We start from the raw sequence: 27,737 nt of genomic DNA on the forward strand, positions 1-27,737 counted from the left end.
CCACAAGAGTTGGAAGTGAGTATTAAGATCTGATGAGCACTTACAGACTTCTTCACATGTCCTACATTCATAGAACGTCTCTCCTGTGATTGCTTTTGTGTTTACACTAACACTAATGATAGCTAATGAACGGAAAAAATAATCACAAAAAAATTTCATTATGTTTGAAGAAAGCTTAAAAATTTGTGTTGGTCTGCATTCAAAGCCATCCTGGCCTGCGGGTTGGACAAGCTTGATCTAAAGCTTTTCCCAAGTTCCTCACAGTATTAGTTTCCTAGGGTTGCTGTACAAAATAACAGACTGAATGATTTAACCAAGAGAAATTTATTGCCTCACAGTTCTGGAGCCTGGAAGTGCAATATCAAGGTGGAGACAGGGTTGGTTTCCTCTGGAGGCCATAATGAAAGCATCTGTTCCAGGTCTCTGTCCTTGGCTTGTAGATGGCCATCTTCTGGTGGATCCACACAGTCTTCTCCATGTGTATCCTTCCTTCAGTTTCCCTTATAGGGACACCAGTGATGTCAGATTAGGGATCGAACCCAACAACCTCATTTGAAGTTACTCACCTGTTTGAAAACCCTATGTCCAAATACAGTTATAGTGTAAGGAACTAGGACTTAGGGCTTACAAATATGGAGTGGGGCATCATCCAGACCATACCATTTAAATTGCAGGGTTTCTCTCCAATGTGAGTTCACATACACACATTAAGGTTTGTGGGATTCAGAAAGGTATTCCCAGATTCTCTACATTCATACGGTTTCTCTCCAGTGAGATTTCTGATGTGTTTGGTAAGGCTTGAGAATTCAGCGAAGTCATTTCCACATTCCCTGATGCAGGGTCTTCTCCACTGTGAATTCATATGTGTTCATTAAGACCTGAGATACAAAGTTGCTTCCACATTTTTACATTCATAGGGTTTCTCCCCAGCGAGTTTTCATGTCTTCAGAGAGAACAGGGACACCTTTAGGTTTTCCCACATTCCTTATGCTGACAGTCTCTCATCCGCATGCCTTCTTTCATGATTTCGAAAGGAACTGGAAGAACTGAAGGCTTTCCCACACTCCTTACATTCATAGGGTTTCTCTCCAGTGTGAGTTCGTTCATGTAACTGAAACGAATTGGAGTAACTGAAGGATTTCCCACACTGTTTACATTTGTAGGGTTTTTCTCCAGTGTGGATCCGCATGTGAAGGTTAACACACGTGGGAAACTTAAAGGCTTTGCCACATTCCATACACGTGAATGGTTTTTTGGCGCTGTGGGTCCGCATGTGATTATTAAGACTAGAGGAATGCGTAAATGCTTTACCACATTCCAGGCACTCAAAGGGCTTCTCTCCAGTGTGAATTCTCAAATGTCCACTAAGATTTGAAGAAATAGCAAAGGCTTTCCCACATTTGACACATTCAAAAGGCTTCTCTCCAGTGTGAGTTCTTGTATGTTCACTAAGGCGAGAGGATCTGGCAAAGGCCTTTCCACATTCCTTACATTCATAGGGCCTCTCTCCACTGTGAGTTCGTGCATGCTTAGTAAGGTCTGAGTTCTGAGTGAAGGCTTTCCCACAATCCTTACATTTATAGGGTTTTATTCCAGTGTGAATTCGAAAGTGATCACTGAGGCATGAGGAATTTCTAAAGGATTTTCCACATATCTTACATTCAAAGGGATCCTTTGCAGTGTGAGTTTTTAAATGTTCAGTAAGTTGAGAAGATCTAGTGAAGGCTATCCCACATTCCTTGCATTCATAAGGCTTCTCACCCACATGGATTTTCATATGTTGACTTAAGCAAGAGGAAACAGTGAAGGCTCTCCCACAATCCTTACATTTATAAGGTTTCTCTCCAGTGTGAGTTTTTCTGTGCTGAGTAAGTTGACAAGACCTGGTGAAGGCTTTCCCACACTCCTTACACTCATAGGGATTGTCTCCAGTGTGAGTTCCCATGTGAATATTAAGGTATGCAGAATATCTAAATCCTTTTCCACATTCCTTACATTTGTAGGGTTTTTCTGACCTGTGAGTTTGTATATGCACAGCAAGGTCTGTGGAGTGAATAAAGCCTCTCCCACATTCCTTCCATTCATGGAGACATTCTCCATTGTGAGTTCTTAAATGTCCCTGAAGGTGTGAATGATTAATGAAGGATTTCCCAGAGTCACTGCAATCAAAAGCTTTCTCTCCTGTGCACGTTCTCTGGCAAACAACATCTGGGTTCAGGCTGAAGGCTTTTCCACACTGACTAAATACAGAACGTTGCTCTCCAGTAGAGGTTTTCTTGTGCAGAGTAAGGAAGTCTACTCCATACAGATGACACTCAAATGTGTTCTCACTATTTTGAGTTCTCACATGTGTCTTAAGGCATGAGTGTTCCCTGGAGACATCTCCACATTGCTTAACATCACTGACCTCCCCTCCGTTGTGGCTTCCTATCTGTTGATAAAGGAATGAATGATGATTAAAGGACTGTTCAGATTGATTAACAGATTCCACTCATCTGAAGAGAGGCACACTGTGATGATTATTATCATGTTTACCATTTTCATTACACACATATAAGTATGCCCTTTTGATTTCTTTCCAGCGGAATGACAAAAAACTCCTGCCAGGCTGTGCCATCTACTCTAATCTCAAATGTCTGTAGAGTTTTATGAAATTGTCTTAAAAACTCACTATCTAGTTACAAATGTGTACTTGAGGGGAACTCTAAAACACCTAAGTGTTGGCTGGGCGCGGTGGCTCACGCCTGTAATCCCAGTGCTTTGGGAGGCCAACGTGGGCAGATCACCTCAGGTCAAGAGTTCAAGACCAGTCTGGCCAACATGGTGAAACCCTGTCTCTACTAAAAGTACAAAAACTAGCCGGGCAAGGTGGCACGTGCCTGTACTTCCAACTACTCAGGAGGGTGAGGCACAAGAATCGCTTGAACCCAGGAGGTGGAGGTTGCAGTGAGCCAAGATCATGCCACTGCATTCCAGCCTGGGCGACAGACCAAGACTCTGTCTAAGAAAAAAACAACAATAAGTGTCAAGCTAGGTTTCAAGCATCCCCAAGTCATCATATTCTGAGTCTCTCTCCAGAGTCATTATCCCTTTTGGGAATGCTACTTATCTCAAAGAGCTCTCATTCTGCTAATTTTCTTTTTCTTTTAATGTAATTAAATTTAGTTTTTAGCGCCAAGATCTTGCTACGTTGACCAGGCTGGTCTAGAACTCCTGGCCTCAAGTGATCCTCCCACTTCAGCCTCCCAAAGTGCTGGGATTACAGGTGTGAGCCACCATTCCCACCTTTATTCTGATTTTCTATAATGGAATCCCCAATCATCTCTAAATGTGAAAACTAAGACGTATCCTTGTTAATCTTACCATTTGAATCCCACTGGAGGTTGGCTCCCCCAAAACATCCTGCTGAAGGGCTAACTCTTTGGCTTTAAGTTGCACTTTCCATTCTGAAGCTGAAGAGAAAAAGAAATGTAAGGGTTTGGAGACATACAGGGTAGACAGATGGAGCTGAAAATGAGAGGGATCATTTGTACTTGTTTTCTTTTTTTCTTGAGACGGTGTCTCACTCTGTTGCCCAGGCTGGAGTGCAATGGCGTGGTCTCAGCTCACTGCAACCTCTGCCTCTCAGGTTCAAGTGATTCTCCTGCCTCAGCCTCCTGAGTAGCTGGGACTACAGGCACATGCCACAACGCCCAGCTAATTTTTGTATTTTTAGTAGAGACGAGATTTCACCATGTTGGCCAAGCTGGTCTCAAACTCCTGACCTCGTGATCCACACGCCTCAGCCCCTCAAAGTGCTGGGATTACAGGCATTAGCCACCACACCCGGCCCCTGTATTTGTTTTCAAATTAAACACGGTAACAAAAAACAAACACAAAGACAGATTTGAAGATTGTATATCAAAAATTTGGCAATAATAAGGATATAGCGTCAAAATTTTACATAGTTTACTACAAACTGATTCTATGAAAATTATAAACTGATGGTGAACACAAAGAATATTACCATGGAAGGAAAGTTGAGGAATAGAACAAAAAGCACACATCAAAACAAGGAGCTTGTTTTTTGTTTTTGTTTTCTTTTGAGAAAGAGTTTCACTCTTGTCACTCAGGCTGGAGTGCAATAGAACAATCTCGGCTCACTGCAACTTCCGCCTCCCAAGTTCAAGTGATTCTCCTGCCTCAGCCTCCCGAGTAGCTGGGATTACAGGCACCTACCACCAAGCCCAGCTAATTTTTGCATTTTTAGTAGAGACGGGGTTTCAGCATGTTGGCCACGCTGGTCTTGAACTCCTGACATCAGGTGATCCTCCCACCTCGGCCTCCCAAAGTTCTGGGATTACAGACGTGAGCCACCGTGCCAGGCCTTTTTTTTTTTTTTTTTTTTTGAGACAGAGTCTTGCTCTCTCACCCCAGCTGGAGTTCAGTGGCACGATCTTGGCTCATTGCAACCTTCGGCCCCAGGGTTCAAGCAATTCTCCTGCCTCAGCCTCCCTAGTAGCTGGGACTACAGGAGTGCGCCACCACGCCCAGCTAATAGTTGTATTTTTGTAGTGATGGGGTTTCACCATGTTGGCCAGGCTGGTCTCAAACTCATGACCTCATGTGATCTGCTCGCCTCAGCCTCCCAAAGTGCTGAGATTATAGGCGTGAGCCACCACACCTGGCCCAAAACAGGAACTTTTAAAGAAGAAACCAACGGGTCCTATCACAGAAAAGAATGAGTAGACAAAGCGTAAAAGTATGAGAAGTTGAAGATTTCTTAACTTCTGAGAAAGAAATGGCCTACCTGGCATGGTGGCTCATGCCTGTAATCCCAGCACTTTGGGAGGCCAAGGCAGGTGGATCACTTGAAGTCAGGAGTTTGGGACCAGCGTGGCCAATGTGGTGAAACCCTCTCTCCACTAATAATACAAAAAATTAACCAGGCGTGGCACACACCTGTAGTCCCGGCTACTCGGGAGGACAAGTACTCAGGAGAATTACCTGAACCCGGGAGGCTGAAGTTGCAGTAAGCCGAGATCGCACCACTGCACTACAGCCTGGGTGACAGTGAAACTGTGTCTCAGAAAAAAATAAAAATAAAAAAAATAATGGCCTCAACACTGTGAGATGAAGCACATCTTAAAAAGTTTCCTCATTATGGCTAAGTGTGGTGGCTCACGCCTGTAATCCCAGCACTTTGGGAGGCCGAGGTGGGCAGATCATGAGATCAGGAGTTTGAGACCACACTGACCAACACGGTCAAACCCCGTCTCTACTAAAAATACAAAAATTAGCCAGGCATGGTGGCGCGAGCCTGTAATCCCAGCTACTCAGGGGGCTGAGGCAGGAGATCAGAAGGCTGAGGCAGGAGAATCGCTTGCACCTGCGAGGCGGAGGTTGCAGTGAGCTGAGACTGTGCCACGGCACTCCAGCCTGGGTGACAGAGTGAGACTCCATCTCAAAAAAAAAAAAAAGTTTCCTCATTATACTTATAAACATACTGAACTTATTGACCAGGGCGGTCGTTTGTGAACACTCACCTTGGAAATCACCTCTCTGCACTGTCCTAGATTCTTCTTGTTCCAGCCAAGAGATCAGACTGGGTTTGAAGAGCTGATATCCTGTGCACAAAGAAAGATACATTACCAGAAGAGGCTCATGCAAGAGATGATAAATCTTTCCACAACTCAGGAGATATAGTTCCAATGGAAGCAGTGAAATTATTTTAAAAGGGCTAAAAATGCAAATATCGTCTGTGCCCCCAAAAGATTGGTGATCTCTGATCCCTGAAGCCCAAATCCAGGCTGATGTACACACTTACAAAGCACTAAGACTTTTATCCAAATAGGAAGTTAAGTGAAACAAAGAGATCTTCATTCTCATGGGAAACAACTATACATCTCATTCTTCAACATTATAGCACATCAGATTCATGAGAGCTTGTTAAAACACAGATGACAGGGGCCCTGTTGCAGAGTTTCTCACTGAGTATGTCAAAGGTGGAGACTGAGAACATACATCTCCAACAGTGCTGGTGATGCTCTTCATCTGACACCACATTTTGAGAATCACCAAGTAGATGAAACCCTATTAGGGCAGGGACTATGTCTGTTATTTCCCATTGTGTTCAGAGTTGCTATCTCTGATGTGCAATACAGTAAGTACATAACATAATCTGTTCCATAGTAGGCTACAAGGGATGAGGCCAGTCTTACCTACTGTGGCCAAATTCTTGTAGTTCTCCAGCATCACATCTCTGTAGAGGTTTCTCTGAGTTGGGTCCAGTAAAGTCCATTCTTCTGGGGTGAAGTCCACAGCCAGGTCATCAAAAGTCACTGAATCCTAAACCATCACACACATGCTGGCTTGAGCCACAAAACATGTCTACCAGTGTTCACTGCAAAATGCAATACCTACAGAGTCTGAGGGCTCACATTGCCCACCCCAGGAGGTCCTCTCTATCCACACTCACTCACTGTCAGTCCCCTCCAGTGACACGGCTTGAATGGCACTTCTTACACATGATTGTATCTAACACAACCAGACTGGGAGGTCATCTGATTTCCCTCCACTGCAGCACACTCTTGAGCAGATGCTAGATAAACACTGATGAATGGATAGATTATCTCAAAGGATACTTTCATGTCCCTTACCATGTGTCAGAACACTCAACAAAATAAAAACTATGCAGTTGGGACCATGAGGGAAGACTAATTAATCAGTATTGAAATACTGGGATGACATTCAAGGCAAACCCTCACCAATATGACAGGCTCCACTCCTTCCGGGAATTCAACTAGGGACTCAGTCCTTGAAGGAGGCTTTATTTGCTTTAAGAAGCTCTGAAGATAATTCTGTGTAGAAGGAAATGTGTCTACCTGGTGATGCAAGTATGATATTTTGGAGAAGGATATACTTCCTGCATACCTGATAACAATTTGTCAGACAGTCAGCCACCACCCTTTCTACTTCTGTCTTTTCTTGAAGGCAGACTGGGTCCCTGTAAAGACCTCATGGAAAAGAAAGAAGGCATGAGAACCCAGGGCTGACGATAATTCCCACATTCACATACCCCAAAGTCATTCCATCCTACTGTGAGATTCCCATATACTCCTGCACACTCAAGAAAACACAGACATACACACTACCGCTATCAATTCCAGGGCAGTACTGCCTCACGTAAAGGCAAAAAAAAGGATAGTCAGCCATGCTGCCCACTGGGAAAAGGGTAACAGTCTTATTTTACAGATAAGGAAACTTAACCCTGGAAATACACAGCACCTCTTCCCAAAGCACACACAGCAGGGGGCTGATGAAGTATTCTAGCTGGGCGTGATGGCTCACACCTGTAATCCTAGCACTTTGGGAGGTCGAGGCAGGCAGATCACTTGAGGTTAGGAGTTCGAGACCATCCTGGCCAACATGGTGAAACTCCATCTCTACTAAAATTACAAAAAATTAGCCAGGTGTGGTGGCACACGCCTGTAATCCCAGCTACTCAGGAGGCTGAGGCAGGAAAATCGCTTGAACCTGGGAGGCAGAGGTTGCAATGAGCTGAGATCATGCCACTGCACTCCAGCCTGAGCAACAGAGCAAGACTCTGTCTCAAAAAAAAAAAAAAAAAAAAAGGAACAAAGCATTCCCTAGCCCACATCAGCACCTCAGAAATGAAGCTGCAGCGTGAATGATCAGGCACAGGCCACTGGACTCCATACTGTGTGGGGGGGGGGGACACCTAAAGCAGGGTATCTGAAAATGAACAGAAACAGGACTTACCATAGGACAAATCAGTGGCTGCCATCCCACAGGGCTGATGGCTAAATGTGCTTCAAAGCACCTTTCCTTTACTCCAAGGATCACTCCAGGACAGCTTAGGAATCTACACGGACAGAGGTAACCTCCATTCTCTTTATCCAGGGTTAATGGTATCCTGTTTGTATAAATCATTAATCAACAAGCATTACTTATCAGTCATCAGACATCATTAGCACTCTCTCTGCAGAGCATATAGAGGAAAAGACACTGAAAACGGTGTACACTACAAATAGTAGGAAGACCAACTTCCACTACTGAGGAACAGTGTGTGTCAGAAGTCACACTAGCAGCTTTATATACTCGCTTAATTATCATAACCACCCTTTACAGTAGATATCAATGACCCCTATTTGATAAAGAAAAAATCAGGCCGGGTGCGGTGGCTCACGCCTGTAATCCCAGCACTTTGGGAAACCAAGGCAGGTGTGTCAGTTGAGGTCAGGAGTTCAACACCAGCCTGGGCAACGTGGTGAAACCCCATCTCTACTGAAAACACAAAAATTAGCTGGGCATGGTAGTGCATGCCTATAAATCCCAGCTACTGAAGAGGCTGAGGCAGGAGAATCGCTTGAACCTGAGAGACAGAGGTTGCAGTGAGCCGAGATCACACCACCGCACTCCAGCCTGGCAACAGAGTGAAACTCTGTCTCAAAAGGAAAAAAAAAAAGAAAAAGAAAAAAAAGAAAACCTACATTCAGACAACACTTGGATTTGGTCCAGAATCATCCAGTTTGGAAGCTGTGAACCAGGACTTGAACACAGGCAATTTTGTCCCTGACACCCAATCTGTGGCTGCTCTTACTTTCCCACATGACCAGCGTTAGTCTAAACCTGCACAGTACAACACCATGGTCACCACCCACATGTGTTATTGAACACCCACTCCATATAAACCGAGTATGACCCAACAATAGAATGTATTTTAATAAAATTTATACAATTAAAATAAAATTTAATAAAAATTAATCACAATCTTTAATAAATCAAACACAGAACAACAGTGCAAATGCTGATTGACAGAATGGAATCTGAACGATGAAAATCACTGAAAACTGAACAGTTCATTATCCATGAACCAGATACACCCCCACAAGGACGCTACAGCCTTTATTCTACGAATGAGAAGGCTGAAACTCTGAGGTCACACTGGGTTACAGAAACCCCATGTCTAGACTCCTGGTGTAGATTGTACCCACTACCATGGGTTTCAAACTGGGGATCCTTAGGCTGAAGAGGGCCACAAATGTGTTTAATTTGGTGAAATCTAAACCAATTATGTTATTTTAAACATGAAATATAATTAATGTACAATTAAAAGTACAGATCTTACGTATTCAGTGGATGAATTCTGACAATCGCATACACTTGCATAATCAAAAGCCTAAACAAGATGTAAAACATGTTCGTCTCCCCATGAAAACCTTCTTGCCCCTTCCAGTCTATCTTTTCACTCTCAACTCCAGGTAAGCACTCTGTGATTTCCTTCATTTAGCAGACACAACACTGGACAGGTAAATTAGGCAGTGTGCTCATCTCTCGCAAATGTACATCCTATCTTCATTTTTCTCTACTATTTAAATAACATGAGATAAAAATTCTAAAATCTCCCACTGCAACTGTGGACTTGTCTATTTCTTCTTGTGTATCTGTAATGTATACTCCTTTATACATCTTGTAACAACATTACTGGGTAGATAGATACACACATTGAACTTTCCTATTTTTGGAGCAACAAAACCTTTTTTTTTTTCTTCTTTGGAGATGGAGTCTCGCTCTGTCGCCCAGGGTGGAGTGCAGTGGCATGATCTCGGCTCACTGCAAGCTCCGCCTCCAGGTTCATGCCATTCTCCTGCCTCAGCCTCCCGAGTAGCTGGGACTATAGGCACCCGCCACCACACCCGGCTAATTTTTTTGTATTTTTAGTAGACACGGGGTTTCACCCTGTTAGCCAGGATGGTCTCGATCTCCTGACTTTGTGATCTGCCCGCCTCGGCCTCCCAAAGTGCTGGATTACAGGCGTGAGCCACTGCACCTGGCCACAACAAAACCTTTTATCATAAGGAACTCTGCGAGTCTCTAGGAATGTTCTTGGATGATGCTGGGTGACACTGCAACTTGCTTTTCTTTGTGGAGTCTCTGTATCTCATGGGCAGCCTTAGGTATCTTTGGGTGCCAATGTTCCCCTTGACCTGGCATGGAGCCTAAAGGCACCCAGTGATGGCTGGACAGACAACTGAGATCCTTCTCAACACTGTTAAAGTACACCCAGACTACAGCCCCATCACAATTCATAACACAATATGCATCTGAGTTCTGAGGAAATGCATTGAACTACTCAAAGAATGCAAGGGTGACAGGAATACTGTCTCTTTCTATGCACTTAGCCACCACCCATGGCCTGTCTGCATACCAAAGACTGGTTTCCCCTGGCCACCTAATGTGGATATTTAGTGCTCTCAGTCTTGTATCCTTACTGGCACCCCAACTTCCTCTGCTCATGAGCACAATAGCCAGGGTTGCCTGCATTCCAGAGGGCTGCTTCCTGCTTTCCCCGAGTCCAATGACTAGCTCTAGCACCCGCTAAAAGTGCAGAGCAGAAGCACTACAGCCCCGCTAAAGGCTGACCCTGAAGGGGGCAGTACTAAAGGAAAATCTTCCGAGTGGCAGAACTTCAGGCAGTGTATTGGCCTGCTTCTGGGTCTGGAGTAAGAGTTGACAAGATGCATGCATACACATACACAGATTCATCAAAAGTTGCCGATGGCTTGGCTGGATGGTCAAAAATGTGGAAGGAACCAGAGTGGTAACAAGGAAACCTAGGAAAAGGTATATGGATGGACGTCTCTGAAAGGAAAGATTGTGTCCCACGTGAATGCCTGCCGTGATCCACTAGAAATAGGGCAGACAAAATCACGTGCTCTAAAGATACCTGTTACTTTTCCTAGCTGCACTTCAGTGCTTGCTCAATGGGCCCATTAAAAAATGTTCATGACAGCAGGGATAAAGGCTATGTGTGGGCTCAGCAATAAGGACTTCCCCTTACCAAGTCCGACCCAGCTAACATTACTGCTGGGCCTAATCTCCTGAAAGCAGAAATCAACACTGAGCATCCCATACAGCACCATTCCTTAGAGGAGACCAGCCAGCCATGCTGTAATGGGCCCTCTTCTATCAGGAAATTGTCAAAGACTCATCCCCACCAGAACAGACTCACGTTCCGGTGTGGATCTGCCTTTCGACTAGTTAGGCTTCTGCTGACACCACCACCCACGGAATCACAACATGCTTTATCAGTAGTCATGGCCTCCACACAACAGAGTTTCTAAACAAGCAAAGCATTTGACTGCCGAGGAAGTGCAACAATGGAAGCATGTCCTTGAAATCAACTGGTTCCATCACACACCCCATCACTCAGAAGCAGTGGATCTACATGAAAAGTGGAATCGCATACTGAAAACTCAGTTATAGGGCCAAATGGGGGAAGGGACAACCCTTAGAAAGGAATTCTGACTCATAGGTCAAGGTGTACGCTTTGAGTCATAAAGCCTTCCATGGTACTGTCTCCCAGAGTCAGAATACATGGGTCCAAGAATTGATGAGTAGGCCAGGCGTGGTGGCTCATGCCTGGAATCCCAGCACTTTGGGAGGCCGAGGCAGGTGGATCGTTTCAGGTCAGGAGTTCGTGACCAGCCCGGCCAACATGGTGAAACCCCGTCTCTACTAAAAACACGAAAAATTAGCTGGGCGTGGTGACACATGCCTGTAATCCTAACTACTTGGAAAGCTGAGGCAGGAGAATGGCTTGAACCCGGGAGGTGGAGGTTGCAGTGAGCCGAGATTGTGCCACTGCACTCCAGCCTGGGCGACAGAGCAAGACTCCATCTCAAAACAAAACAAAAAAATAGAATTGATGGGTGAAGGTGGAATTAACTCCACTGACAGAAGTTTGCTTTTATTCCCAGCAACTCAGAGCACTGCTGGTCTGGAGAGCTTCTTAGACCCTAGAGGAAAATGCCTCCCCCAGGGGGCACGGTTATGGTTCTAATGCATTGGAACAGGAGACTGCCACTTGGCCCTTTTGGGCTTCATATACCACTAAACCAAGAAGCAAAAAAAAAAAAAAAAAGAAAAAAGTTAATCTACTGGCTGGAGTGGTTAATCCCAATTATCAAAGGAAAACTGTGGCACTGCTAGACAATTGAGGCAAGGAGGATGAAGTGATGAAGTGTAGAACCTCCGAGTACTTCTATACTCCATAGAAAAGGTTAATGGAAAACCACAACTGAACGAAAGCAGGACAACAGAGGATTCGGACTCTGGGCGAACGAAGATTTGGATCGCTCCTCCCTGGTACAAAACCTGGAGCAGCTGAGGTTCAAGTGGAGGGCAGGGAAAATATGGAATTAGTCACTGAAGAAGTAAACCATGGACATCAACTACAACCTCAAGACCAGTGACAGAAACAAGAAATGTAGTTTTGCATGTTTTCTCTCTGCTTGTTATACGTATGTGTGTTTATATCCATGTGTTCGTTTATTTAAATGAACCATTTACTTCTATCTTTTTCCCACTTTTATTTTATATACACATTATTAGAGGTTACATTTATAATTTTGTCTTTAAGAAACAGAATAGTTAGAATGGGACTAAATTTGAGGAGTAATTGACATGGCGTGCCATGGGAATACAAAGGACTGTGTGAACTGCGCATCTGCTCCTTTGGGGGTGGGTGAGGACTTCTTCCCTCATATCTTCTTAGGTAGGAATATAGACTTGTTTAATTATTCCAAAGAAATTCCTATGTGTGTAGGAGAGTGCATATGGATGGTAAAGAACCAAAAGTGAAATATGCCAGTTAGCTGTTTATTTATCTCAGCTCCAATACCCCCATCGTCTTTGTCTTAGTTAAAACTTCCCCTGCCTGTGTAGCTGTTTGTTATACAGCCTGCTTGTTCCTCACCTCACTGGCCCCAAATCCAACACATCTCACAGCTGCTGACTACAGTGAAACTTAGTGGCCAACACCAGAGTCATATAAATAAGAACTTTCCTTTGTGCAACCAATCCACGACCCCCAAAGGAAGTCCTGAGGGATAACGTCCATGCACCTTAATAACGCAAGGCCCAACAGGTCCTCTCTCATTCCTATCCCACAGGTTGAACACCCGGCTGTCTCTGAACTTCCATCAGCCCCCGAGAGCAGCCTCCCATCCTGGGGATCTGTGAGTAGGAGGATGCTTCTGACATTTCATGTGTTTTGTTGTGCTGCCTCCTCTACATCTTGCCCGCCCAACACACTGGAATGTAACTCTCCTCCCGGTCTGGGTAGGGCTAGAATTTGCAGCCACTCTTCAGAGAGAGAGAGACCCCCTAGACCAAAACAGAGGAAAATATATTCAGTGTGGTGAACAGGGTGTGTGGTCACAACCTGAGGGACACAAGACCAGGCCTTCAGATTGCTCTTGGCCTGTTTACTACCTGGCCCACTCACATGGCTGATGCCATATGGGAGGGCTCCACAGCCTGCTGGGGTACCTCTCTGCTGCTGTGCATTGCTGCCTGTTGTCTCTGTGGAGCACTGCCAATACTCCCATCCCTAAATTGGGTGGGTCCTCCATAGTCCAAGCGCTCCCTAGGACTCACCAACTGCTAGCCTTAAGAGGGCAAGAGGGGCACGACAGTCACTATCCAAGACTGCTGTCACTTCCCCAAATAGGAACTGCTGGGCTGGAGGAAGCCAACTGTATTCCCAAGGCCTCACTCTGGCATAACAGGCTTGCTACTGAGAGGCAGAAGGGGTAAGGCAGGCGCTGGGCCAGTCAAAGGGTTAGCGGAGTGCAAGAGGAAGACCGGCATTCTGACTGCCCACTGTATGGATAAGCAGTACAGACGAGGCCACCAGACTTCCCACTCTGACAACAGTAGCAACCCCTTCACTGGGGAGATGACGGCACCTCGCTGGCAAGGTTGCTGTTGGGGTCTGCTATCCCCAGGACACTGCCTTCCATTGCATCTGTTGCTCTACGCCCCCACCCTGACAAGGTCAACTGGGCACCCTAGAGAGAAAGGCAGCTGCCTACAAAGGGGTCAGATGGGAAGCACAAATGGAGGCCAGAGGACCAGGGGCCACTCGGGACCACGGGGAGCTTGTCAGGTAAACAAAGGAAAAAATATTTTAGCCACCTGGAGATACAAGCCATTCTGAAGATTTCACTTAGAAGAAAAAAATAGAGGGAAAGAAACTGATTGTCTTGAGGTCTGGAGTTCCCAGTCCTCTGTTGCCTAGAAGAACTGGGCGCCTTACCCCTCCTTCTTTTCCTCTTATCAACCAGAGACAGAAATTAAGAACCCTTCAGGCAGTTAAAAGTCTAAGACCAAAAAAAAGGAAAAAAAGCCTCGAGATTTAGGAGGTTACAAGTTCAAGAAAAAAAAAAAAAAGAGGAACTTTTTGAACTTTAAGTACTAAACAAATGCCAGGTCTAACAAACATAATCCCGCTGGCCCTAGATTACTGAATGATTTAAACACAGACCATGAGACATGGGGAAAAAAATAAAAGGTAATTAGACTTTAACTAACATTTGGTAAAATGTACCAATTAACAAAACTGCATAGGCCTACTCAATCTGGGGCTCAAATTACACTTATACCTGGGGATCCCACTAAATTCAAACATTGTGCTCCCTAAAATCTTAAAAGGGTAACTAAATACAGGAGAAAAAAAATAGGTACGCCTCGCTTTAACTGTAGCCTTGCTTAAATCTCCCATAGTCATAGTACCCATGGCCCTAAAATATTCCATATTAGGTATAAATATGCTAACATAATAAATAACAAATTAAAATTAAAAGTGAGACTTTGACACTTACAAATTGGCTTGATAAAATGGGACCCCATGGATAATCAGTTGAAATATTTCACATGGCCCAATGTAAGTTACAACAGGGCCTCAAGGATGAAAACTTCTATAAAACCTAATTAATGAAGGGGTGATTATCCCTACTGCTTCTCCATTTGACAGCCCAATTGTGCCTGCTCTTGAATCTGAAAAAGAAAATAAAGGGCACCTCATGCTGGATTACTACAGCCTTCATACTGTGGTCCCATCCATCAAGGTGCCCACACCCAATATTATTAAAACTCCTGATTTTATTCAATAAACAACCAATAACTATTGTGCTTTTAATTATAAATTTGACCAACATGTTTGTTTTTTTTTTTTTTTCTGAGATTGAGTCTTGCTCTGTCACCCAGGCTAGAATGCAGTGGCACAATCTCGGTTCACTGCAACCTCCGCCACCCAGGGTTCAAGGGATTCTATTGCCTCAGCCTCCCGAGTAGCTGGGATTACAGGTGTGCGTCACCATGCCCAGCTAATTTTTTTTTTTTTTTTTTTAAGTAGAGACAGGGTTTCAGCATGTTAGGCCAGGCTGGTCTTGAACTCCTGACCTCAAGTGATCTGCCCACCTCGGCCTCCCAAAGTGCTGGGATTACAGGTGTGAGCCACCACACCCGGCCTGGACAACATGCCCTGTTCAGTGCCTATTTCAACAGCCTCTCAGCTGCAGCTTGCCTCTCCCTCCGATGGGACACAACACACCTTTTCCAGGCTACCCAACAGATCTGTCATCACATACGATCTTTGCAAACGAGATCTTAACAACATCCACCTTCTCCAGGAACACAGGTATGCACCGCACCGATAACAGCCTTCCCCAAGGAAACTCTTGACATGTCATTAAGGGGAAGTAATTCCAGTATCTTTTAGTAATTTTTGGGTTCTGGTGGCAACATATTCCTGATTTACAAATTATAATTTAAATTAAAATCAACAAGCACTCCTATTAATGCCTCGAAGAAAAAAAAAAGAAAACGGGGGTAAAAAATCAACTTCCTAAAAGGACTCCCTTCATGCTAGAGACTGGCAACTTTTTAAATGCCTGCTGGAGTCTCTAGACCACTTACGATGGTCATTAGCTGCCCCAGGCCGTCTAGGAGAGACTGCCCCTCCTGACTTCCTGTTATTCACCAGTAAAACAAGTGACTGGCCATCTACTGGGCTCTCCTGGAAACAGAGGATCTCACAGACCTGAGCCTGTGATCCTCCTATGCAGCTGCCCACTGTGCTCTGGGTCAGGGAAACAACCCCCCATAAGCTCTGCCTGGCCACTGAGGCCTCCTTAGGCCACGATGAAGCCAATCTCAGGCCCTTGGGTCTAATCCACCCGCAGGAGGCAGTGGCTTCCCCTGTTCTCAGTCCCTTGCCTGATGCCAGGGTGCTGAAGGTGGTCACTCCTCCCTCCCACAGGTCCCCTGACTACCTGGAAAGCCCCTGGGATTAACTAAGTGAACACTAATGGGAGTTCATAGACTGTGCAAAGGCCACTGCTGACCATTATAAGTGATGGGGCTCAGTGGAATGCTGCTGCCTTCCATCCCTTAGCCAGGATGTCCCTAATAAAGGACAGGACCCAAGAAACAACGTGCCTGGCCAAACTTCAGGCAGCTGTCTTAGCACTGGATGCCCAGGTCAACAAACCGACCCACCTTCTTCATGGTTACAATAAACTATTGGGTCATTACCTAAAAACTCTCCCTTCCAGGGTGGGAAAAAAAAAAAAACAAAACCCTGGGAATCTCTTGTCTGACAGATACCCAAAATATAAAGCAAAATCCCATACCTCTCCAAACACTAAAGGCACAATACGAGACCTTGCCAGGACACTACTTATTCCCTTCGGAGTTACAGACATTATTAGTAACCTACATATATGTTTCACTTCTTTTTTGTCAATTTAATTTTTTTTTTAAGAGGCAGGGTCTCGCTATGTTGCCCAGGCTGGTCTCAAACTCCTGGGCTCAAGCAATCCTTCCACTTCGGCCTCCCAAACTCCTGGGATTACAGGGGTGAGCCACTGTGCCCAACCCATGTTTCATTTCTTAAAATACATAATGCTAGCGCCTCGAAACATATATTCAATAGAACTTTCATTTCCCTAATAGGTCTCAGATAACTGGTTTCACTGAAAGACAGAAAAATGTCCTCAAATAACTACTTTTCAAATTCCAGTCCAAAAAACAAACTCCTGAAATTCTCTATCATGCTCTAGGGCTTAACTTATTTTCAATCTTGCCCCCATCCCACAAACACTGAAGGCCAAATCGAGGGTGCACAGTCGCCTGGGACTTACTAACATTAGATTGTCCCAGAGGCCCGGCAGCTGCTCATCTGATAGGGGACCCATCTGAACCTAAACTTCCACCAAAAGACAGAAACAAAAACATGTTGTCAGGTACAGCTACATATCATTCTGTTAACGGTTCGTCTTACTAGGTGCTTTGTTGGTTTACAACCTGGAGGGCCACATCTACTTCAACGGGTATCCACTTTATACCCCAGTGACATCCTAGACGACTTTGTCCTAGCCCAAAATATCACCGCTGGAAACAACATTGCCTCCAGCAACACAGCCCTGAACCAAGACTCTGATGGTGGAGATGACTCCACCATTACACTAAAACCTCCACACAGTGACATCCGTGGACTGCCTCTCCTAAAACACAAATGGACACAGAACATTTTTTTCTTTCTGAACTGTCTGCTTAGCCCCTGATCCTGGTAGAGTACTTGCATTCTGCTCAAATGTGCACACCCACATACCCAAGCCTGAAGGAAAATCTGGTAGGAGTTACTAAAATTAATGGAGATTACTGTTTTCCCCAAGAGGCACCTGCCTCATGGCGGTAAACTCCTTAACCCCAGGGAGGGGACCACCTACTCCATGATGCCTTCTAATGAAGAAGGAATTCATGAATTTTACAAGTACAATCAAAGACAACCAAAAATTTTTACTTTTTCCTGCAAAAGCTAAGTGTAGCGTAGCCCCTCCTCCTACCCCACCCCCCTACCCAGTAGCCTAAGAGACAAGAATACTAACTGCCTGTTTTTCCTTCTGTGCTCAGCCAGCCTTATCTGTACTTGCTAGTTTCACACTCCTTGAGGCTCAGTGAGTTCCTGCTTCACCTCCCTAGCGCAGCTGCAAAGTTACAAGGTTAATACAGAAACATGGTTTCCCAGGGATGTGGAACATGTAGTATAGATAAATGTAAAAGACTGATCAACTGCCTTCGTTCTCGCTTCTGTAAGTACGCTTCCTGTATCAGCAGCTCCCGGCCAGAGTGCTTTAAGGGTGGCTGCTTTCTTTGTCCAGGGCTCAGACTTTCCTGGATGCTAGTCCTCCTGAGCCAGGTGATCACCTTTTAAAGACCTTTCCTGAACTCACTCTGTTCAGTCTCTCCCATCTTTGATCGTCCCGCAACACTACTACCCTTCTCACTTTCTATCTTGACCTCCAGCCTTGCCTATCCAACCACAACCACTCCTGCCCCTTGGTTACCCACAATACCACTAACCTTTACATATGCTTTACTAAATCATCAGCTCATACCCTCCAACATAACTGCCCTACATCTATTTTTAGGCCTGACATAAGTTATTTGGAACCCAGTCAGACCCCATCACCTTTGGCTTACTTAAAACTTTCCCCTCCCTGTGTGCTGTTCGTGACATAGCCTACTTGTTCCTCACCTCACTGACCCCAAACCCAACACATCCCACAGCTGCTGACCATAATGAAACCTACTGGCCAACATCAGTCATGTAAATCAGTTCTCCCCACTGCTCAGGTCTACCTAATCCACAATCACGCTGGGAAAGCCTGAGGGATAAGGCCCATGGACCAAAACAAAGGCACAGTCCCACAGGTCCTCTCTGTCTCATTCCCCACCCACTGGTTAGCACCCGGCTGTCTCCTGACTTGCTGTCAGGACCTCAAGGGCAACCCTCTTCTCGCGGATCTGTGAGAAATAAAATGCTTCTGCTACTTGATGTGTTTTGTTGTGTTGCCTTTTCTGTATCTAACCTGCCCAACACAACAGAACACCTCTCCTCTTGGTCGGGACAGAGGTAGAATTTACAGCCACTCTCCAGAGACAGAAGCCTCAGGACCTAATTAGAGGAACATACTAAAAGGGGACATGGGATGGACACTGCACAAGGGAGCGTTGCCTGCTGGATACAATTGCGACACGGTGGTCAGCAGTGTGGGTGTGAGGGCATTGGAGGGTGCTCTGTCCACGCCATATGCCCAGAACACAGTCCTTAGGATACCACAAAACCCTGGCCCAGTCACCACCACCCTGTGGCCCTCCTAATATGGACGCCACATGCTCAAAGGACTCCCACTAGCAGAGGCACCCTCTGCACATGTGCCGACTGGCTTGATGGCTTGTGTCCCTCATGACACAGACAATGCGCATGCCAGGATGCATGCTGCTGCATGACCTGTACCCCAAAGGTTTGTTCCCAAAGGCCTCTGAACGTGAACACTGAAGTCCCAGGCCTTGCAAACAAAGTGGCATCCAAATTTCCTGTGCATAGCTGCCCATCACCATCAGTGTGAGTGTGCCCCAGAGGTGTGTTTGTCACAGCACTTCCAGGGCAGACACGAACCAGTCCAAGCCTCACAGCTACAGTGGTGTCCTGACTCCCCCTACAGGCTGACCCACCCATTGCAGCTGGCCTTTGCCTTGAAACACTGCTTCAATCTTCCCTAAGGACTATGACTAACTCCCGCCTGAGTAACCCAGCAAACTTCACCATCCAGTGGGCTACAGCCACACTGTGGCCAAATACTGTAATATGACCCCAGAGATCCCCACCTGCTGGCATTCATACCCCTGGATAACACCCTCCTGTTGAGCGCACGCACAACCTTTGACCAGTTTCTAACAGAAGAATAAGCAAAAATGAAGAGAATGCAGATGTAATTGAGGTCTCAAGTCAGTTGGGTTTTGTTTTGTTTTGTTTTTAGACAGGGTCTCACTCTGGTTGCCCAGGATGGAGTGCAGCAGCGCAATCTCGGCTCACTGCAGCCTTCACCTCCCTGGTTCAAGTGATTCTCCTGCCTCAGTCTCTCAAGTGGCTGGGATTACAGGCACCCACCACCATGCCCGGCTAATTTTTGTATTTTTTTTAATAGAGTCAGGGTTTCACCATGTTGGCCAGGCTGGTCTTCAACTCCTGACCTGAAGTGATCCACCCACCTTGGCCTCCCAAAGTGTTGGGATTACAGGCGTGAGCCACTGCACCTGGCTTACTTTTATCTTGATACACATACTGTATACATTACTGTTGCTGTAGGGCATGTATGTGTATAAACCTAGTATGTACTGCCAACAGTTTTTGAAATTGGTTTGCCAATACACTCTCCAAAAAGCAGTATATGCACATCCTCAGCAACTTTATATCAGAATCCCCATCAATGATTTCACTACATGCGGCTAGTTCACTGGAACCCCTAAGTGCCAAACAGAGAAAATGTATAGAATTTAAGTCTTCACTTAAAGTCATCAGCAGGTTCTTGGAAACTGAGACTTTAAGCGAAATGACATACAACAAAGCGAATTTTTTCACATGCTAATTGATATAAGCGAGTTAAGCTCCTACAGCATATTTCTGGTCACAAAAACATCACTAAACTTCTAAATAAAGACCCCAAACACTTCTAATATTAAATATTGAAATAAATGTGAAATATATATACATTTAAGAAAGACTAATAAAAATAGGCTATTTATCCAATTTTTGATGAATTGGTATGTGATGGCAGTTAACAGTGGTGGGTTAAATCAACAAATAAATGTTTCCAAAGCAAAAATTCTAAGGACCACCTCCTACCACCAAGAAGCTCAAAAACAATAACAAATGGGGCCAGCTTGCTAAGTGGTACCATTTACTGTTGTACAGTTGTATCATTATCAAATGTTTTAGGAATTTTTATTTTACAATAGTTTGTATTCATTCATTCATTCTCCAATCCACCTATTCCAGTTCCAGAATGAAAATGGCCAGAGCCCATCCTAACAGCTCAGGGCACACACACACATAGTGGGACAATTTAGACACACCAATTAAGCTAACATGTGCATCTTTGGCATGTGGGAAGAAACCAGAGTACCCAGAGAAAACCCATGCAGACATGGGAAGAACGTGCAGAATCTACAGAGTGGCCCTACTGGAATTTGATTTTTTTTCCGTCATCGATGTTATAATTAACAGACATTATTCTAAGATCTGTTGTATTTCCAGGCCATGTGGCCCCTTCACAGCTTTTTGGCAGCCCACATTGGCAGGTGAGTTTTCTGGTCATTTACTTACATGGATTGTATCAAGCCAACCCCCTAGGTGTATGAGTGTCTATAAGGAGTCACGCAGAGTGCTTACTCTGGACATTCCTTCAGGGAAACGAAGGACTAATTTAGGTAGGAGAAGGAACCCAAAAGTGAATTGAAAAAAACAACGAGAGAAGTTTTGTCTGTTTACGAATATACATATTTCCTAAGACTAATAATTAACATCAGTGAATTTTCATGGAGAGCTTATTTTTCAGTGATCAAGCACTGATTCTCATTAATCCCTTGAATTAATTTCTTATTCATGTAATTAAAACACATTCATGCTTCTCCTATTTTCCCTTGATTTACATCATTTGTCAGATATCACTTACTTTGGCCAGGCACAGTGGCTTATACCTGTAATCCCAGCATTTTGGGAGGCCGAGGTGGGTGGATCACTTGAGGTCAGGAGTCTGAGACCAGACTGGCCAACATGGTGAAACCATCTCTACCCAAAAAAAAAAAAAAAATACAAAAATACAAAAATTAGCCAGGCATGGTGGCGCACACTTGTAATCCCAGCTACTAGGGTGGCTGAGGCAGGAGGATGGCTTGAAAACCCAAGAGGTGGAGGTTACCGTGTTTCAGTGAGCCGAGATCCTGCCACTGCACTGGAGCCTGGGCAACAGCGAAACTCTGTCTCCAAAAAGGTATCACTTACTATTTCCTGTCATACATTTAAGGTTAAATTATCCCACCACATTGTTTCCCCAACCAAAGAAAGAATACTGACTCTGTCAAACCTGGGAGTAATCTTTGATGCACTCTTCTCTCTCACCATAGAAGTGGAGTCAGCCAATTCACAGAATGCTTTGCCCAGCTCTTATTTCCTTCCCCTTCAATATGGCTAAATCATACCATATTTTTGGTCTCAGCTTGCATATCACTCTTTTCTTAGCACTGCCTATTCCAAAGAAAAATAGAGAAAATAATTCTGTCCTCTACTTTACTTACAGACCCTCATCAATTTGTAATACACTTATTTGCTTGGTTACATGACAGCCTCCTCCACTAGTTTACAACCTCCCTAAGAACAGCCCTAGGCTGAATTTTTTTACTATGCCTTAATTAACCATTCAGACACTCATCCATTTACAGGATACACCAATAAATGAAGGATACATTTAAACACGGCACAGAATACAATCAGAACTACCAAAATGTATAACTTTCTGAAAGAACGAGTGACTGCGCAAAAAGACAATATAACGGATAAACAGTGTCTGCTAGTTTTAAAGAGACTAAAAGACATGAAACTTGGATACGTAATAGATCCCAAAACAATCAAAACCATATATTGGAACAAAGTGGAGAACTGTACCTTTTTACACAGGGTACATATTAACAACATTTAAAATTTTCTGGGTTAATAGTATTATGGTTTTAAAAGGACATGTCTTTATCCATAGGACACGTATTACCAAGCATTTAAACCTTAAGTGTCACGCCTGCAATGTTCAACTTACTTCAAAGCCTCCATTCCTTCTTCCTAAAAGCCCCTGTTTTGAAGCTCTGTGGGGAGGTACAGGCCTAGGAAGTTCAGATAAAAAGAATAGCTGAGTATTCTTGCTTTTCTTCAGTAGAAAGGCTTCTGGTCTACAAACGTTTATATTCACATAGAGAAATAACCACACCCCAGATACCTAAAAAATAGCTTTATGTTTCTACCTGAATGTAGTGTGTCAAAAGTAAATACAGGATGCGCAAAGAGAAAAACAAATTCTCAGATAAAACAGGAGGAAGAAGCCCCCGAAACCAACTTTCACCCCAGTACTCACCGCGACGAGCTGGACTCGCCAGGTACGGGAAATTGGGGGGATGAAAGACCACAGTCAACCTGATTCGAACGACGAAAACTCGTTGTTTCTGGAAAAAAAAAAGTCACAAAGAATTGCTTTGGAGGAGTTTGAAGCGGCAATCACCGTGTTTGCAAAAATCCTGAGGAAGCGCCCTTACGACAGATCCCGAAACGGCTCCTGGCCCAGGGCCGTCGCAGTGACAACTCGAGTGGCTTTTTGAACCTGGCGGCGCCAGGAGGACCCGCGCGGCCCCGGCGGACGCGAGCGGAGCAGGCAAGGTCTCTCTAAGGAGGCCCCTCGGCGGCCTGGGGCAAACCGGTACTTTCGCCACCCCTTCCACCGCTGGCTCCCACCCGTCATCCGACCTCGCCAAAGCTGTATTAAGCTCGAACGCCACCAGGAAGAAAACGGGTTTGGCGGCGCGGAGAAAGCGCCGGAAAACACAGCAGCGCTCCGCTGACGTCACTTCCGCCTCCAGCCTCAAACCTGGAGGAGCGCTCGGGAACTGCAACCTCAGCCGAGCTGAACAACCTCAGGCAGAGAGATTCTGGTTTACTCCCCAGTGGCTACGGAGACGCCTTGGAGGCCTTGGAGTCTGCTCACCTTGAGGGATGGAGGCCAAAAGGGGCCCAGAGCACAAGGCTGAGGTTAGAACCAGCCCTGCGGACGGGGCTAACCTAGGGTGGGGTCGGTGGTGTTGGCACAGTTAGAGGTGGGGGCTCCCCCACAGGATGTGCACAATGCTCACAAAAAGCTTTTATTCTCACCTCCTCCCACGTTCCTAGCACCCTCAAAATGATGCTTCCTTTGATAATCCTGCCAGTCCATGATATGGCCTATCTCCTCCATTCATTCAGTCTAGTTTTAGTTTTTTATTTTGTTTTTGTTTTTGTTTGAGACAGGGTCTCACTGTGTAGTCCAGGCTGGCGTGCTGTGGGGCGAAACTCATGGGCTCACGCCATCATCCCGCCTCAGCCTCCCGAGTAGCTGGGTCTACGGGCGCAGGCCACCACGCCCGGCTAATTTTTTTTTCCCCCAGAGTTGAGGTGTTACCCAGGCAGATCTCAAACTCCTGGGCTCCAACAGTCATCCCGCCTCGGCCTCCCAAAAGGCTGGGATTACAGGCGTGCACCACGGCGCCGGGCCCAATTTAACTTGAGGCCAATGTTTCCCCTTATTTCATTTATCTGGACGCCATGCTAAATTCTAATAGTTGATTCCTTTGTGTTTTCAATATGCTGATACTTTTTGTAAATGTTGATTTTTTTTTCTTTGAATAATATATTGTTTTCTGAGATCTTACAGTGAGTTCCAGGGCGTCCCATACCGCGTTGTAAAATAGCACTGATATCAGGCATTCACTTCTGCAGGAGTGATTCTAGTTTCTCCAGAAATCGTTTTTGCTGTGCTTTGTAGTGGGTGGCCTTTATGGAGTTAATAAAGTTATTTTGAACACTGTTTTACTAACATGAAGAACTGTTCATGTACATTATCAAATATTTTATGAATCTACTGAACCGGTAACTATTTTGCAGTTAATTTTTCAACTAAAAAAGGATTTTCTTTTTTAAGTTTCCTCTCTTGCATTAAGAAGTCTTCATAAACTCTAGATTACATATAGATTTCCTAATTTTCTTCTGCAGCATATTACTTTAAAAACATTGAAATCTTTCATACTCATAGAATGTGTTTCAGCATGTGGTGTGGGATAGTGGATACAATATCTCTTTCCTCCAGAAACATGGCCAATTATTGTAGTACCACATATTGATAAACTGTCCTTGATTTACTGATTTCAAATTCCATGTTTATTAAACTATAAATTCCTGTGTATACCTGTATCTGATTCTAGACTCTATGCCAGTAATACATTTACTTATGCCAATATCAAGATCATAATATTTTCATTCCAGTGGTTTTGTATCAACTAATAATATTCTGTGGTAATAATAATAATAATGGTAGCTTTTTTGTTTGTTTGTTTTTGAGACAGTCTTGCTCTGTCACCCAGGCTGGAATACAGTGGTACGATCTCGGCTCACTGCAACCTCCACCTCCTGAGTTCTAGAGATTCTCCTTTCTCAATCTCCCGAGTAGCTGGGATTATAGGCACGCGCCACCACGCTCAGCTAATTTTTGTTTTTTTTTTTTTTTTTTTTTTTAGTAGAGATGGGGTTTCGCCATGTTGGCCAGGGTGGTCTCAAACTCCTAACCTCAGGTGATCTGCCCACCTCAGCCTCCGAAAGTGCTGGTGTGAGCCACCGCACCTGGCGGTAGCTGTTTTTTATATCTTACTACCCTAAATGCTTAATAGACATTAAATTTTTATGCTCCCAATGATGTGGCTATTATTGTGATTTTTCCCTTTTGGTTTTTAGACCAGCTGTATTGAGATACAATTCACATATAACCAACATAGTTCACCCACTTAAAGCTATATAATTCAATATTTTTTAGTACATTCACAGTGTTGTTCAAACATAATTTTGGAACATTTTAATCACACTAAAAGAAATCTTTGAATGGGAAAGCCCATTTACCTCCTCTTTAAGCTCCAGGGAACCACAAACCTACTTTATCACTACAGATTTTTCTTTTGAAGACATTTCATATGGATATAATCATACAATTTATCTTTATTTTTGTATAGACAGGGTCTCACTATGTTGCAAGGCTGATCTCGAACTCCTGGGCTCAAGTAGTCCTGCCTCGGCCTCCAAAAGTGCTGGGATTATAGGCGTGAGCCACCATGCCCGGCCTAAAAATCATACAATCTTTTGTGAATAACGTTTTTCAAGGTTCATCTGTATTATAGCCTAGATCATTCTATTTTATTGCTGAATGATATTCCATTCTATGTATATACCATATATGATTTGTCTTCAGTTGATGGACATTTGGTTTGTTTCCACTTTGGGGGTGTTGTGATTAATGCTGCTATGAAAATTCACATATATCTTTTTGTGCATATTGGCTTTTATTTTTTGAGAAATCACAGCTCACTGCAGCCTCTACCTCCTAGGCTCAAGCGATCCTCCCACCTCAGCCTCCTGAGCAACTAGGACCACAGGCATAAGCCACCACACCCAGCTAATTTTTGTATTTTTTGTAGAGACAGGGTTTTGCCCAGGCTGGTCTCAAACTCCTAAGCTCAAGCAACCTGCCCGCCTCGGCCTCCACAAAGGCATAAGCCACCATGCTCAGCTGGTTTTTATTTCTCTAGAGTATATATCTGGGAATGGAATTGCTGAACCATACAGTAACTATCTAAGAATTTGAAGAACTGCCACACTGTTTTTGAAAGGGGCTGTACTGTTTTACATTCCCACCAGAAATGTATGAGGGCTCCAACTTCTCTACGTCCCTGCTAACACTTTAGTCTTTTTCATGTTAACTGTGTTAGTGGTATGAGGTGATACCTCATGATTTTGACTTGTATTTCCCTAACACTAGTGATGTTCAGCATCATTTAATGTGCTTTGTTAGCCATTTGTATGCTTCTTTGGAGAAACTTCTGTTCAATTCCTTTGCCCCTTTTAAAATTTGGTTTCTGGCCGGGCACGGTGGCTTGTAATCCCAGCAATTTGGGAGGCTGAGGCAGACAGATCACTTGAGGCCAGGAGTTCAAGACCAGCCTGGCCAACATCATAAAAGATAAAAAATCAGCCAGGCGTGATAGCACACACCTGTAATCCCAGCTACTCGGGAGGCTGAGGCAGGAGAATCGCTTGAACCCGGGAGGAAGAGGTTGCAGTCAGCCAAGATTATGCCACTGCACTCCAGCCTGGGTGATAGAGTGAGACTCTGTTTCGGAAAAAAAAAAAAAAAAAGGTCCGGGTGCAGTGGCTCACGCCTGTAATCCCAGCACTTTGGGAGGCCAAGGCAGGCAGATCACCTCAGGTTGGGAGTTCAAGACCACCCTGACCAACATGGAGAAACCCTGTCTCTACTAAAAATACAAAAAGTAGCTGGGCATGGTGGCACATGCCTGTAATTTCAACTATTCAGGAGGCCAAGGCAGGAGAATCGCTTGAACCCAGGAGGCGGAGGTTGCGGTGAGCTGAGATGGTGCCATTGCAATCCAGCCTGGGCAACAAGAGCGAAACTCTCTATTTAAAAAAAAAAAAATTTCATTGAGTTGCAAGAGTTCTTTATATATTCTGAAGAGAGGTCCTTATCATATATATGATTTACAAATATTTTCTCTCAATAGGTTTTCCTTCTCTTTCTTGATGGAATATTTTAGAATACTAAAGTATATAATATTGATGAGTGTCCTCTGAAGTACAAGTTTAATGTTGATAATTTTTTGTTTGCAATGTTTTTGATACTGCATCTAAGAAAACAGTACTAAATCCAGTATCATGAAACTTTTCTGCCTATACTTCTGGGAATTATTGTATGTCTTACATGTATGTTTAGGTCTTTGATCCATTGTCAGCTAACTTTTGTGGGGTTTTTTAATATTTTAATTTTTTTAGCTTAATCCCCAATGTGGTATCCGTTAACTTTTGTAGGTGGTATAAAGTAAAAGCCCAAATGCATTCTTTTGCAGTATGGTATCAATTTCTCCCAGAACCATTTGTTGAAAACATTCTTTTCATTCTTCATTGAATTACCCTGGCAGCCTTGTAGATCTGTTGACCATATATGTGAGGGCTTACTTCTGGACTCTCAATTCTATTCCATTAATTCGTATATTTATCCTTAAGCCAGTGCGACATTGTTTTGATTACTACAATTTTGTAACACTTTATGAAATCCAAAAGTGTGACTCCTTCAACCGTGTTCCTCTTTTTCAAGACTGTTTGGCTATTTGGTGTTCTTTCCATTTCTATATAAAGTTTATGATGAGCCTGTCCATTTCTGCTATGAAGCCAGTGCTAAATTAAAAAAAAAATA

General features: G+C 44.3%; 2 protein-coding genes across 5 annotated transcripts in view; both read right to left on the bottom strand.

Annotated features, from left to right (window-relative positions):
- Positions 1-305: 305 nt before the first annotated feature.
- On the bottom strand, positions 306-23,282 carry ZNF266 (zinc finger protein 266). Of its 4 annotated transcripts, XM_008961904.5 has the most exons (9): positions 22,815-22,902; positions 22,503-22,566; positions 21,780-21,940; positions 7,762-7,915; positions 6,913-6,995; positions 6,201-6,327; positions 5,526-5,606; positions 3,364-3,452; positions 306-2,431 (listed from the first exon to the last, which is right to left on the bottom strand). In XM_008961904.5, the coding sequence occupies exons 4-9, from the start codon at positions 7,784-7,786 to the stop codon at positions 986-988; spliced, it is 1,851 nt and encodes a 616-aa protein (XP_008960152.2). In that variant the 5' UTR covers positions 7,787-7,915; positions 21,780-21,940; positions 22,503-22,566; positions 22,815-22,902; the 3' UTR covers positions 306-985. The 4 variants fall into 4 exon arrangements, with proteins under 4 accessions (XP_008960152.2, XP_063455911.1, XP_063455910.1 ...); XM_063599841.1 differs by lacking the exons at positions 21,780-21,940; positions 22,503-22,566 and adding an exon at positions 22,993-23,282; XM_063599840.1 differs by lacking the exons at positions 21,780-21,940; positions 22,815-22,902 and having other exon boundaries at positions 22,503-22,543.
- ZNF560 (zinc finger protein 560) overlaps positions 22,993-27,737 on the bottom strand; it is a 64,868-nt gene continuing 60,123 nt past the window's right edge. The window contains exon 13 of the mRNA XM_063599839.1: positions 22,993-27,718. The gene's annotated coding sequence lies outside the window, so the exon portion shown is untranslated. The remainder of the gene's footprint in view (positions 27,719-27,737) is intronic.

This window comes from Pan paniscus, chromosome 20 (assembly GCF_029289425.2).
Source record: "Pan paniscus chromosome 20, NHGRI_mPanPan1-v2.0_pri, whole genome shotgun sequence".
In the NCBI taxonomy this organism is placed as follows: domain Eukaryota; kingdom Metazoa; phylum Chordata; class Mammalia; order Primates; family Hominidae; genus Pan; species Pan paniscus.